Genomic DNA, 14,792 nt, shown 5'->3' with positions numbered 1-14,792 from the left:
GTGTGTGATGTCTCCATGGTTGTTTAATTTGTTTATGGATGGGGTTGTTAGGGAGATGAATGCAAGCGTTTTGGAAAAAGGGGCAAGTATGAAGTCTGTTGTGGATGAGAGAGCTTGGGAAGTGAGTCAGTTGTTGTTCGCTGATGATACAGCGCTGGTGGCTGATTCATGTGAGAAACTGCAGAAGCTGGTGACTGAGTTTGGTAAAGTGTGTGAAAGAAGAAAGTTAAGAGTAAATGTGAATAAGAGCAAGGTTATTAGGTACAGTAGGGTTGAGGGTCAAGTCAATTGGGAGGTAAGTTTGAATGGAGAAAAACTGGAGGAAGTGAAGTGTTTTAGATATCTGGGAGTGGATCTGGCAGCGGATGGAACCATGGAAGCGAAAGTGGATCATAGGGTGGGGGAGGGGGCGAAAATCCTGGGAGCCTTGAAGAATGTGTGGAAGTCGAGAACATTATCTCGGAAAGCAAAAATGGGTATGTTTGAAGGAATAGTGGTTCCAACAATGTTTTATGGTTGCGAGGCGTGTGCTATGGATAGAGTTGTGCGCAGGAGGGTGGATGTGCTGGAAATGAGATGTTTGAGGACAACATGTGGTGTGAGGTGGTTTGATCGAGTACGTAACGTAAGGGTAAGAGAGATGTGTGGAAATAAAAAGAGCGTGGTTGAGAGAGCAGAAGAGGGTGTTTTGAAATGGTTTGGGCACATGGAGAGAATGAGTGAGGAAAGATTGACCAAGAGGATATATGTGTCGGAGGTGGAGGGAACGAGGAGAAGTGGGAGACCAAATTGGAGGTGGAAAGATGGAGTGAAAAAGATTTTGTGTGATCGGGGCCTGAACATGCAGGAGGGTGAAAGGAGGGCAAGGAATAGAGTGAATTGGATCGATGTGGTATACCGGGGTTGACGTGCTGTCAGTGGATTGAATCAGGGCATGTGAAGCGTCTGGGGTAAACCATGGAAATCTGTGTAGGTATGTACATTTGCGTGTGTGGACGTGTATGTATATACATGTGTATGGGGGTGGGTTGGGCCATTTCTTTCGTCTGTTTCCTTGCGCTACCTCGCAAATGCGGGAGACAGTGATAAAGCAAAAAAAAAAAAAAAAAAAAAAAAAATATATATATATATATTATCCCTGGGGATAGGGGAGAAAGAATACTTCCCACGTATTCCCTGCGTGTCGTAGAAGGCGACTAAAAGGGGAGGGAGCGGGGGGCTGGAATTCCTCCCCTCTCGCTTTTTTTTTTTTTTTTTCCAAAAAAAGAGGGAACAGAGAAGGGGGCCAGGTGAGGATATTCCCTCAAAGGTCCAGTCCTCTGTTCTCAGCGCTACCTCGCTAATGCGGGAAATGGCGAATAGTATGAAAAAAAAAAAAAAAAAATATATATATATATATATATATATATATATATATATATATATATATATATATATATATATATATATATATCGAAAGTGGAGAGTACAAGGATAAGGGGTTAGACCAAACTGGAAATGGAAGGATGGAGTGAAAAATATTACAAGTGGTCAGAGCCTGAGGGTGTAAAGGTGTGCACGGGATAAAATGAATTGGAGCGATGTAGTACACAAGGGGCGACATGGTGTCAGTTGACTACCCATATTTGCCTTCAAGACATTGACTTTTCTTTCCACGCATTCTTCAGTGTACCCAGATCCTTTGCCTACTAACACACCCTCTGGTTCACTTTGGCTTCCATTGTTCCATCCACTGCCATGCCCACTCCCATGCATTCCACCCTGAAGACTGGCGGAATTCACGTATAGTGCAAGAGGGAGAAGTGTTCGAATTTTGTGTGTGTGTGTCTATACTGTGTAAGACGTATGGACTAATTGTGATTAGAAGGATGGCTTGAAGCAAAGAGCGTCAGAGTGGATAGGAACAATGTGGTTTCAATAGTGGTAAAGGTTTGTGGACCGGGTGTTTGCCTTGATAATAGGCTGGATAAATAATAAGAGAAACAGAAGGATTTGCATGTGGCATTTCTGGATCTGGAGAAAGGGTTGGTAGAGGCTTTGTGGATGGTGTTGCGAATATATGATGTGGTAGGAAAGCTATTAGAAGCAGTAAGGAGGTTTTATCAATAGAGTAAGGGTGTGTTCACGGGGATAGAGTATGATTAAGGTAAGCGTACCTGTGCATAGGTTACGTTCGGCCCTGCTTGGGTAAGGTAGCTAGGTTTAGTTTGGTTGAAATTGTATTGTTTTTCCAATGGTTTTTGATGTCTTTTGAACGATTCTGATTTTCACCTCAGTCGCAAATTTCTACTTTTTGTGGCTTTCCCCCACTCAAAACTCTGATTGCCACTAAGGATCTCCTGTTATTATTGTTGGATAAAGGGGAGGGATATCTCAAACGTAGTGATTTGCGGTAGAAATGAAGGTCAGAATCGTGCAGAACACATCAAGAGCCATTGAATGAATATAATTTCACCATCCAAACGGGTGGATGTCCGAAACTGTAATTTTACCTTATTTTCATATAATGAATACAATATTCATATTAGTTACTGAAAGACAAAACTAGAAAAAAAATCTTATTAAAAATGAGAACCATCGAATATAACCACTGCCATCTTTATATTTTCTACGATAGTTGTGTTACGCGTGCTTTAATTCACATTGAGTCATATTGTGCCTCATTCTCCTTGGTCTATCTCCTACATGTATTTAGAAAACATTTTTCTACCCATCGTGTCTGGAAAATGGCCCGCAAGCTCAAGTATAGGTAAAGCATCTAAGGTGCCCGGGATAGTGATTGATTCAAGAGTAATATAGATAATTATGCAGGTCAGAATCAGGTATGCAAGTGGGTCAGTTGCTTGGATGAGCTTCTTCAACCATTGAGATTCTACTGACAGTGGCAGAGCCTATCATCCCCATGTGTATGTGTCTTAGGCACAGGTGCCGACACACAATTGTGGTTCTGGATACTTAACGGTGAGAGGATTAAAAGAACCAGCCATTCCCCCTTGTCCTATGTTGCAGCAGATGGTATTATTACCATATAGGACATACAACGAATTTTAGGTTAGGTTTGGTTGAAATTGTTTTTGATATGATAATTTTGACTCTTATTTCACTAGCAGATCACTATTTGTTTTATGATTTCCCCCACCCTGGTCCCCGGTAGGTGTCCGAAACGTTAATTTTACCCAACAATATTTTGACACAAGGATTAGCATGGTGGAGATGCAGAAGGGTAGACCAGGCAGGCATAGAACACAGCAGCGTTGATCATCAACTCTGCAAGCACTGACAAGCTTGTGAATGCTGACCAGCTTTAGTTTTGTGTGGTATTAACAATGGCTTTCTTTTTAAATATAAAACACCACAGTAACGGCTGCTGAGCCATTACTGTTACTGAAGAAGGCCATGATTTAGCACTTTCCAGTGTAGGAATTACTTAATCGCCGTTTCCCGCGTCATCGAGGTAGTGCCAGGAAACAAGAAAGACCCATCCACTCATATATACATACATATACGTATCAACATATACACGCCTACATATACATACATATACATACACATACACAGACATATACATATATACAGATTCATAATCATACTTGCCTTCATCCATATTCGGCTCCACCCTGCCCCACAGGAAACAGCATCGTCACCTCCTGAGGTAGCACCAGGAAAACAAAGAAGGCTACATTTGTTCACACTGTTTCCAGTTGTCATGTGTAAGGCACCGAAACCACAGCTCTCCATCCACGTCCAGGCCCCACAGACCTTTCCATGGTTTACCACAGACGTTTCACATGCCCTGGTTCAGTCCATAACAACACGTCGACCCCGGTATATATATATATATATATATATATATATATATATATATATATAGAGAGAGAGAGAGAGAGAGAGAGAGTTGATAGAGATGCTCTGTGGAAGGTATTAAGAATATATGGTGTGGGAGGCAAGTTGTTAGAAGCAGTGAAAAGTTTTTATCGAGGATGTAAGGCATGTGTACGTGTAGGAAGAGAGGAAAGTGATTGGTTCTCAGTGAATGTAGGTTTGCGGTAGGGGTGTGTGATGTCTCCATGGTTGTTTAATTTGTTTATGGCTGGGGTTGTTGGGGAAGTGAATGCAAGAGTTTTGGAAAGAGGGGCAAGTATGAAGTCTGTTGGGGATGAGAGAGCTTGGGAAGTGAGTCAGTTGTTGTTCGCTGATGATACAGCGCTGGTGGCTGATTCATGTGAGAAACTGCAGAAGCTGGTGACTGAGTTTGGTTGGTAAAGTGTGTGAAAGAAGAAAGTTAAGAGTAAATGTGAATAAGAGCAAGGTTATTAGGTACAGTAGGGTTGAGGGTCAAGTCAGTTGGGAGGTAAGTTTGAATGGAGAAAAACTGGAGGAAGTAAAGTGTTTTAGATATCTGGGAGTGGATCTGGCAGCGGATGGAACCATGGAAGCGGAAGTGGATCATAGGGTGGGGGAGGGGGCGAAAATTCTGGGAGCCTTGAAGAATGTGTGGAAGTCGAGAACATTATCTCGGAAAGCAAAAATGGGTATGTTTGAAGGAATAGGGGTTCCAACAATGTTGTATGGTTGCGAGGCGTGGGCTATGGAAAGAGTTGTGCGCAGGAGGGTGGATGTGCTGGAAATGAGATGTTTGAGGACAATGTGTGGTGTGAGGTGGTTTGATCGAGTAAGTAATGTAAGGGTAAGAGAGATGTGTGGAAATAAAAAGAGCGTGGTTGAGAGAGCAGAAGAGGGTGTTTTGAAATGGTTTGGGCACATGGAGAGAATGAGTGAGGAAAGATTGACCAAGAGGATATATGTGTCGGAGGTGGAGGGAACGAGAAGTGGGAGACCAAATTGGAGGTGGAAAGATGGAGTGAAAAAGATTTTGAGTGATCAGGGCCTGAACATGCAGGAGGGTGAAAGGAGGGCAAGGAATAGAGTGAATTGGATCGATGTGGTATTCCGGGGTTGACGTGCTAGCACGTCAGTGGATTGAATCAGGGCATGTGAAGCGTCTGGGGTAAACCATGGAAATCTGTGTAGGTATGTATATATGCGTGTGTGGACGTATGTATATACATGTGTATGGGGGTGGGTTGGGCCATTTCTTTCGTCTGTTACCTTGTGCTACCTCGCAAACACGGGAGACAGCGACAAAGCAAAAATATATATATATATATATATATATACATATTCTTTTTTTTTTCATACTATTTGCCATTTCCCACATTAGCGAGGTAGCGTTGAGAACAGAGGACTGGGCCTTTGAGGGAATATCCTCACCTGGCCTCCTTCTCTGTTCCCTCTTTTGGAAAATTAAAAAAAAAGCGAGAGGGGAGGATTTCCAGCCACCCGCTCCCTTCCCTTTTAGTCGCCTTCCACGACATGCAGGGAATACGTGGGAAGTATTCTTTCTCCCCTATCCCCAGGGATATATATATATATATACACACACGAGTTTTACTGGACTCAGCCTGTGGAATGTTACACTGCAAGTGAATTTTCACTTTGACAAGGCTATATTACTAAGAGTTCAGTTTTGTCAAAGAACTTCTCACTCCAGAGGAGTCTACATTTCCCTGCTACAGGAAGTTGTGTAGCCATGGGCAGCAGGAACCTTCAGGAAATTCCATAGTAGCACATGGACTCTTTCATAGAAGTTGGTCCTGTAATGGTAAATGAAATAGAAATATACAGATATAAACAGCTCACTGTATATTATATACTTGCTTATATACTGCCCAAGTAGTCCTATTAATCCTTATTAGGCTCCTGCTGCACTCGGGAAGCTGGCCATGTCCTTTGGTTAGGATAACAGGTCATAAAATTTAATGGTGTTCCTGTGCAGTTAAGTGCAGAGAATGCAGGGCATTTGAGTAGTAAGCAGTCAGTGTCTTTCTTTGTATTAGTTGCATTGTGGGCAAAAAGTGTCTTGGGATATTTTGAAATGGTGATTGTAATGTTGTAATTATGTCCAGCATGTAAGTGGATAAGTGACTCGTGTTTGTCCAGGGATTTGTCTGATGGATGTGTGTCTGGTGGGTTGGAGTTTAGAATGGAGCTAGAATGTTGTTTGTTTAGTGCTTATCAGGTTATTTAAGTGTGAACATGGTTTGGTGGTGAGGAGGTCTTTGAGTATAAGTTGCTGAAGTGTGAGGCAGGGGGTAAACATTTTATCTCTAAGGTCCTTAGGATTTGATGGTTGATTATAGAGTCGTTTGGGTAGGGGGGATCTAGTGAGTGGATAAGACATTGATGTGGTAATAAGAAGAGTGTGGTTAAGAGAGCTGAAGTGGGTTTGCTGAAATGGTTCAGACATACTGAGAGAATGAGTGAGGAAAAGTTGATTAAAATTTGCGATTATGATTTGTTTTTAACTTGGAGAGGGTTTTACATTCATGTTGCCCAGTCTTCTTAACCTGGTCTGTATTCCTATATATGTATACAAACACACCCTAGCTTATGCTAGATACCCATTCTATTGACAAGCCCTTAGAGGAGGATGTACAGGCAGTTGGACAGTGGACTGGCTGCTGCAATCAAGATTCAACCTATGTGGGTTTGATCCCTGGTGGCTCATGTATGCATGATGGTCAGTAACACTAACCGCTAGACCACAAATGACAAGGAGGATATATGTGCCAGAAGTGAAGGGGAGGAGTTCCACCCTGAGTTGATTTTTTTTTTTTTTTTTGTCCCTCTCCAACTCTGGTTTTTATGTGATTTGGGCCATCTGGGAGTCATCTGCTCCTGGACATAGGTATTTTTCTTTTGGCACTTACATGGGCAGTTTTTACTGCAATTTTTTTTTTCTTTTTTTTTTACATTGTGGTCCGTTTCTTAACCCAGTGAATTTTCAGATAAATGTTAGAAGTTACCTACTCAATGACTTATTTGGGCTTAGGTTACCACTGGAAGCCTCTCATCTTGGTTTAAGGAAAAATTGAGTAGCTTGCTTTTTGTTGTATGATCTGTTGTGATTCTTACCATAGCCTTCAGACATCATCCCCCTTACCAGAGGATTGAGGCATCCTTCTGAGTTATGCATCTTTTGTAACCAAGACCAAAGTGTATGGTATATCAGACCATGAAGGTTGCATTGAAGCTGATGACCCCTCTGTAAGATGTGCTTACTGTATTAGCTGTTCTTCAAAATACTTCTTCACCTGTGAGTGGTGCTTGTCGTGTCAGATACCGTTTTTTTAATTTGGCTTTGCTGACATGCCTTTTAAAGAATGAATACTTCCTCATCTTGCATTAAGGAAAAATGAAGAATTTATGAAAGCCCCCCATTCAAATTATGATCATAAGTTAGGTAGTTTTCCTGTTTCTTCTTATATAAATGGCTTTGGGAAGGAGAGAAAGTAGGTTGTAATGAGTTTTATGAATGTGAATCTGGAATGTGATGAAATTGGCAAGATAATACATGGGAAGTGCTTGGAGCAAATGGGAATGGAAGTTATCTAGTAGATGTCTGTGCTGAGGTGTATTCCTTGCAAACACGTTTCAGCGCAAGATGGTACACATATACATGAATGAGAAAAGAAAGGGGAAGTATTAGAGAGTTCAATCTTTTATGTAGCAGTGGATGAAAGGTTGAGAGAGGGTTCTTTGGAGAGTCTGATTATTTTGAAGTTGTTGTGGTGAAGATCAGGAAGAAGCAGAGATATGTCATAAAGAAGAATGGAGAGGTTAAAGTGTTGGCATGCAAGAAGATGAATCAGAAGAAATGCTGGGAGGAGCATGATAGAAGTATGACAGAAAGTTTAGATGAAAATGCAGTAAATGAAGGGATGTTGTCACATGTGAGTGTATTTAGAATCTTTAGAGAAAGACTGTTAAAGGTTGTAGATTTAGTTAGTTTGATACAAGATTGCAAGATAGTTTAATGCAAGATTCCAAGATTCTTTTGCCCTGGCCACACCTTTGAAGGAGTTTCCAAAAGGAACAGGCATCAGACATTTAAGTAGATAGACATATAAGAATAAAAGTGGAAATGCTTGGAGGATGGATGAGAATATTACTGTGGAAGAGAAGAAAATGGCATATAGTAGATTCCTTACAAGGAATGGACTAGTAGAAGTTCATTAAAGGAGTAGGAAAGAATATGAGATGTGTAAATTGAATGGTAAGAAGCTGATAAAGAAAGCAAAGAAATAGTATATGAAGATTTTGGAGGAAAGTTTAAAGACAATTAGGGAAAATAAGATGTACTGGAAAAAGGAGAAAAAGCCAAGAAGTGGATATAAGAGTGGAAATATAAATGTGAGAAGTAAGGAAGGGGAGTTGCTAAATCAAAACAAGGAAGTAAAAGGAAGCTGGAAAGAGTATTTTGGAGAATCGATGAATGTTGGAGGAGGTGTGGCAGGTGTTGTTACATGCACAAGTATGGAGGATGGAAGGAAAAGGATACAAGTGCAGGGGCTAATAGCAAGAAGTGAGGTGAAAATAGCGATAATGAGGTTAAAGGCAGGAAAGGCACCTGGATTGGATGTGATTACAGTTGAAATGTTGAAGTATGGAGGAAAAATTGTGGTAGGGTGGATGCATTTCAAATGTTGCTTATTGTGGAAGCAGAAGGTTGTCCCTGAGGATAGGATGAAAACTATAATTTTTTCTTTATTCAAAGGAAAAGGTGCTGAGGATGCATGTAGCAATTATAGGGGAATAAGTCTGTTAGGATACCAGGAAAATACATGCAGGAATGTTAATGGATAGAGTTATAGAAGTGACAACTCCGAATAAGTAAGCAAGGGAGTTTTAGAAAAGGTAGGGTTTGTGTGGTGGATCACATTTTTGCTGTGAGAATGCCTGTGGAAAAATACCATGTGAAAGGTAAGAAGCTGTATGCACTGCTTATGGATTTAGAGAAGACATATGACAGAGTTAATAGAAAACTTTTTTGGGTATGTTAAAGACACATGGATTAGGGGAACAACTGATGGTTGATGAGAAAGCCTTCTATAGAGATGTAATTAGATAGATAGATTGAGGATAGTCTTTGATATTCCCTTACTCCACTAATGACTAGGTGACCATGGCCTGCCCCAGACACTTTAAAGGTTGACCCTGCCCAGTTACAGGCTGATAATGGTCCTCCTCCTGTTGATGCTCCTTTGCCTAAGGAAGATGGAAAGAGTATTTTGCAGAACTGATGAATGTAGGAGAAGGTGAGGAAGCATGTGTTACATGCATGGGCATAGAGGATGGAAGGAAAAGAATACAAGTACAGTGGCCTATAGTAAGAAGGGAGGTAAACAGGGCAATAATTAGGTTGAAGGCAGGAAAAGCACTTTGAGTGGATGGGATTATGGCTGAAATGTTGAAGTATGTAGGAATAAATGTGATAAAGTGGATGCAGTTGATATGTATTTAGCATGGAGGCAGAAGGTTGTTCCTGGGGATTAGGTGAAAGCTATAATTGTTTTTCTGTTTGGAGGAAAAGGTGCTACAGATGTATGTAGCAATTATATGGGAATGTCTGTTAAGTTATGCAGTTCTAGATAGAAACATTGGTCAGGAGCATTAGGTAGAAGTAGTAGGCTTTAACATTAGGCAGAAATATTAGGTAGTTGGTGATAGGAATTTTTGGTAGGAGCCTCTGAAAACACTGCACTAGAGTTGCCCTCTGCCAGTGGCCTGTTGAGGGTGAGGCACTAAAGGCCAAGAAGCAGCACTGGAGGTCAACAGTTATGGAGATTCTTTTGCTGTAGCCACCTCCTTGAGGAAGATTCCAAAGGAACAGGCATCAGAGATATAGATAGGTATGGATAGTATACCAAGAAAAGTGCATGCAAGAGTGTTGATTTTGAGTTATGGAAATGACAAATGCAAAATAAGTGTGGAGCAAAGGGGTTTTAGGAAAGGCAGCAGTTGTATGGATCAGTGTTTTGCTGTGAGATTGACTGTGGAAAGGATCTCTAGAAGGTGTATGACGAAAGTGAAGTGGAATACTTTTTGGGATGTGTTAAGGATATGTATATGGGGTAGGGGGACAACTGATGGTTGGTGTGAAAGCCTTTATAGAGGAGCAAATGCATGTGTAAGAGTGAATGGAGAGTTGAGTGAAAGTTTTGGTATACATGTCAGTGCAAGTCAGGGCTGTATGATGTCACCATGGCTTTTTAACGTGTATATGGATGGAGTAATAAAAGAGATGAAAGTAATAATAGGGAGATTTGGAGGCTGATGACAATCCTGTTTGTGGATGATACTGTGTTATGTCGCTGAGAGTGAAGAGGAGTTGCAGAAGGTTGTAAGGGTATCTTATGATGTATAGAAGCATTGATTGAAAGTAAGTGCAAATAAAAGTAAAGTAATGGTGTTTGAAAAGAAACAAATTGAAAGTATAGATTCTGCAGATCCTTATAGTTTGTAGACATGGGGGGTAAGGACTGAAAGAGGCAACAATATAGATATTTGAGAGATATCTTGGGTAAGTTTGATGATATGGAAGGAGAGATAAAGGAGGGGTAAGTTCAGGGTAGATGAGTCATTGGGTCCCTTTATAGAATAATGAAGGGTAAAGGTGTAAATATGGAAATGAAAAAAGAGTAAGGGACAGCATAGTCTTCCCAACCCTGACCTATACAGCCAAGATATAGGCATGGAATGAGTAACAGAGGCCAGGAATCTGGGCTGTGCAAATGATCTACTTGGCATAACTAGATGGGATGAAGAAAGAAATGAGGAAGTGTATGAGAGATTTGGTATCTCAGGGAATGCAAAGGAATTGAACTGTAGAATGGGTGAAATTTAGTAATTTGAGGTGGTTTGGGATTTGGAAAGAATGGAAGACAGGGAGTTTACAAGGAGAGTGTATGAGAGTATCATTAAAGGGGTTGGTGAGGGAGGAAGACCACTTGTGAAATGAGGAAAGAGAGTGGAGGATTACTGGAGTGAGAGAAAGATGGAAGAATGGCCTATGTGAGGGAAGCACTTAAGGACAGAGATAAGCGTAGACTCTTTTGCTGTGGCCATCCCCTTGATGGGAGTTCCCAAAGAGAATGGATGTCAGAGATATAGATAGATAGATATAATGAGGATAGTCATAGATCTTCCTTTGCTCTGCTTATGACTTCATGACCATGGCCTCCCTCAGACAGTTAAAGGCTGACCTTGCACCATTACTGGCTAATAATGGCCATTTTTATGTTGATACTCTTTTGTCTAAGGAAAAAAAGAGGCCCTTTCATATGTTTCACCAACATTAAAAACCTTTGATTGGATTCAGTACAACTTGTCTAACAGCTGCAGGGCTCTTCTGACATTCCCTTTCCTCTTCCCTATTGGTATACTCTCATGCTTGTGAAACACACTGCAGAGGAGAGAAATGTAGGTTTTTGAATTTGAGAAACCTTCTTTCTCCGAGGTGGTGACCCTCAAGCATTTTTTCTGGTTTCTTTGCCCTGCCCTGCCCTGCCCTGCCCTGCCCTGCCCTGCCCTGCCTTTGTATCTCCTTTATTATGAAAAGCCTACACTTTGACGATTTTTGGACTGATGCCCACAACTTAAAAATAAGTGAGCTTTCTATGGGCAAGAGCCAATAGCTCAATGGTGTCATCTCTGTAGCAGTCTCTGATTCACCAAGGGCTGGCCCAAAATGAGTGAGCAGCCCCAGTTTAGTTGGAAGGGTAATGATGGGTAGGGGTAACCATTGTTCCCCACTGACAGACAGAGGGTTAGAAGATCCTAAACTTGATATTCCTTGAGAGAATATCTCATTCTCTTAGGACACTGGGACACCATCTTGGAAAGAAATGGTTTTTCAAATCTCAAAACCTGCATTTTTTTTTTTATGAATTCCAAAGTTTTTGGAACCAAAATGATCTTGCCATAATTATTCAAACAGTACCTCACCTCTCAGAATGTAGTTGCTTGATAAATGTTTAGTTATGTGTTACAGTTTTTCTCATTTATCTTCAGGAGGTATCAACCTTGAGGAAGACAGTGAACAGGTTGCAGAGTCATTTAGTAGATAATGAGACACTGGAGGCTTGGGTGGAGAGATACAATGCAACAGCTCAGGGATTGCAGATATCAAAGGTAAGGCTGAGTCAGCCTGTTTTGTCTTATTCACCTATTATCAGTGAATCCAGTCTCAGCTCCATGGAGTGACTTAGGTGCATACATGTAATAAAAGATAATCATGTACTTTATAAAATTGTGATTAGCATTAGCCAATTTTGTGACAAAATACACATTTCAGTATTTTTAGATTTTCAGGAATTTGTGTGGGTTTGATAATGACATAATAGATTCCATCCATGGAACCATGGAAGCGGAAGTGGATCATAGGGTGGGGGAGGGGGCGAAAATTCTGGGAGCCTTGAAGAATGTGTGGAAGTCGAGAACATTATCTCGGAAAGCAAAAATGGGTATGTTTGAAGGAATAGTGGTTCCAACAATGTTGTATGGTTGCGAGGCGTGGGCTATGGATAGAGTTGTGCGCAAGAGGATGGATGTGCTGGAAATGAGATGTTTGAGGACAATGTGTGGTGTGAGGTGGTTTGATCGAGTAAGTAACGTAAGGGTAAGAGAGATTTTTTTTTTTTTTTTTTTTTTTTTCAAACTATTCGCCGTTTCCCGCGTTAGCGAGGTAGCGTTAAGAACAGAGATGTGTGGAAATAAAAAGAGCGTGGTTAAGAGAGCAGAAGAGGGTGTTTTGAAATGGTTTGGGCACATGGAGAGAATGAGTGAGGAAAGATTGACCAAGAGGATATATGTGTCGGAGGTGGAGGGAACGAGGAGAAGTGTGAGACCAAATTGGAGGTGGAAAGATGGAGTGAAAAATATTTTGTGTGATCGGGGCCTGAACATGCAGGAGGGTGAAAGGAGGGCAAGGAATAGAGTGAATTGGAGCAATGTGGTATACTGGGGTTGACGTGCTGTCAGTGGATTGAATCAAGGCATGTGAAGCGTCTGGGGTAAACCATGGAAAGCTGTGTAGGTATGTATATTTGTGTGTGTGGACGTATGTATATACATGTGTATGGGGGTGGGTTGGGCCATTTCTTTCGTCTGTTTCCTTGCGCTACCTCGCAAACGCGGGAGACAGCGGCAAAAAAGAAAAAAAAAAAAAAAAGGTTCCATCCAATTTCTGAAAGAGGGCCAAGAGAAAGGTCGTTGTAATGGGTGATACGAATGCAAAGGTGGTATGTGATGAAATCGGTGAGATAGTTGGTAAATAGGGAGTGCCTGGAGTAAATGAAAATGGAACTCATCTGTCTGTGGTGGGAGGGGTTTATCCCTTGCAAACACCTTTTTTCAGCACAAGACGATTCTCAAGTATATATGGACAAGAAATGATGGAAGAGGAGAACAAAGTGTTTGATTGACTATGTGGCAGTGGATGAAGGATGAGAAAAGCCATGCTAGATGCTAGAGTTGTGAGAGGATCCTTTTGAGACTGACCATTTTGCAATTTTTCTCATGGTGAGGCTCAGGGAGAACTGGAGGTATGGTTTGAAGAAGAATAGAGAGGTAAAAGTGTTTATAAGCAAGAAGATAAATCAGAAAGAATACAAGGAGGAGCATGAAAAGAAGGTAACCAAAAGTTTAGATAGAAGTGTGGTAAATGTAGGGATGCAGTCATGTGTGAATGAGTGTTTAAAATGTTTAGAGAAAGATTATTAAAGGTTGTAGAATTAGTAGTTGGATACAAGATTGAGAGATGTGGGAATAAAAAGGGAAATTCACGGTGGACAGGAGAGATTAGAAATGTAGAAGAGAAGAGAAGGGCAAAGATTGAGAGATGTGGGAATAAAAAGGGAAATTCACGGTGGACAGGAGAGATTAGAAATGTAGAAGAGAAGAGAAGGGCATATGTTTGATTGCTCAATAGAAATGAACCAGTAGAAGTTCAGCAAAGAAGTAAAGAATATAAGATTGGTTAACAGAATGTTAAGAAGCTGACAGAAGAAAGCAGAGAAAGAGTAGGTGAAGTTGTTGGAAGAAAGACGAGTGAAAAGTTTAGGGAGAATAAGAAATAGTCCTGGGTGAAGATGAAGTAGGAAAGAGATGGATGTAAGAATGAAAATGTTAATGAAAGAAATAAGGAAGGGGAGTTGTTGAATCAAAAAGAAGAAGTGAAAGGAAGATGGAAAAGAGTGTTATGAAGAACTGATGAATGTGGGAGAAGGCATGGCAGCAGATGTTATATGCATGGGTATCGAGAACGGAAGGAGGAAGATACCGTGCAAGAACCTATAGCAAGAAGGTAGTTAGAATGGCCAATAATGAGGCTGAAGATAAGAAAGGCTTCTGGAATTGGTCATTATGGCAGAAATGATGAAGTATAGAGGAGACAGTGCGATAGAGTGGATATATCTGATGTGTATTTTAGCTTGGAAACAGGTATGTCTAAGGACTGGGGTGAAGGCTGTTATATTTATTTTATCAAAGGAAAAGGTGTAAAGGATTTTTTTTTCTTTATGTTGAAGGCTCCAGTTATGGACAAAAGTCCACATCAAGGCCTGGCCTTAATTGAAATACATAAAGAGAGACTTATGAAACAAAGAAAAGACAGGGGAAAGTATTTATGAATTATTGAGAAAGTGAAAAACCTATCTTTTGAAATGTTTTAGGTCTTAGTTATTGGGAAAGACATGAAAGGATAGAAAGTTCCAAAGCTACAACACATAGGGAAAGAAGCAGGTATAAAAACAGCCCACCGTGTTGCCGATTGCCACACAATAATCTTGTGATGCAGCAACTTGCATCTTGCTGGTCTAGCTAGTGGTGGGAGATGATTTGCTCAAAATCATTGAGAATGAAAAACATGAGGGCTTCAGTCCCTCCACCAT

General features: G+C 40.9%; 1 protein-coding gene across 2 annotated transcripts in view; it reads left to right on the top strand.

Moving 5' to 3' along the window:
- Positions 1-14,792, top strand: part of LOC139754681 (uncharacterized) — a 422,992-nt gene that overhangs the window by 270,455 nt on the left and 137,745 nt on the right. For both annotated transcript variants that reach the window (XM_071672238.1, XM_071672237.1), the window contains exon 4: positions 11,914-12,033. In XM_071672238.1, coding sequence (XP_071528339.1) covers positions 11,914-12,033 — 120 coding nt within the window. The remainder of the gene's footprint in view (positions 1-11,913; positions 12,034-14,792) is intronic.

This window comes from Panulirus ornatus, chromosome 17 (assembly GCF_036320965.1).
Source record: "Panulirus ornatus isolate Po-2019 chromosome 17, ASM3632096v1, whole genome shotgun sequence".
Classification (NCBI taxonomy): domain Eukaryota; kingdom Metazoa; phylum Arthropoda; class Malacostraca; order Decapoda; family Palinuridae; genus Panulirus; species Panulirus ornatus.
The sequence above is the reverse complement of the archived record's forward strand: the minus strand, read 5'-3'. Positions and strand labels throughout refer to the sequence as shown.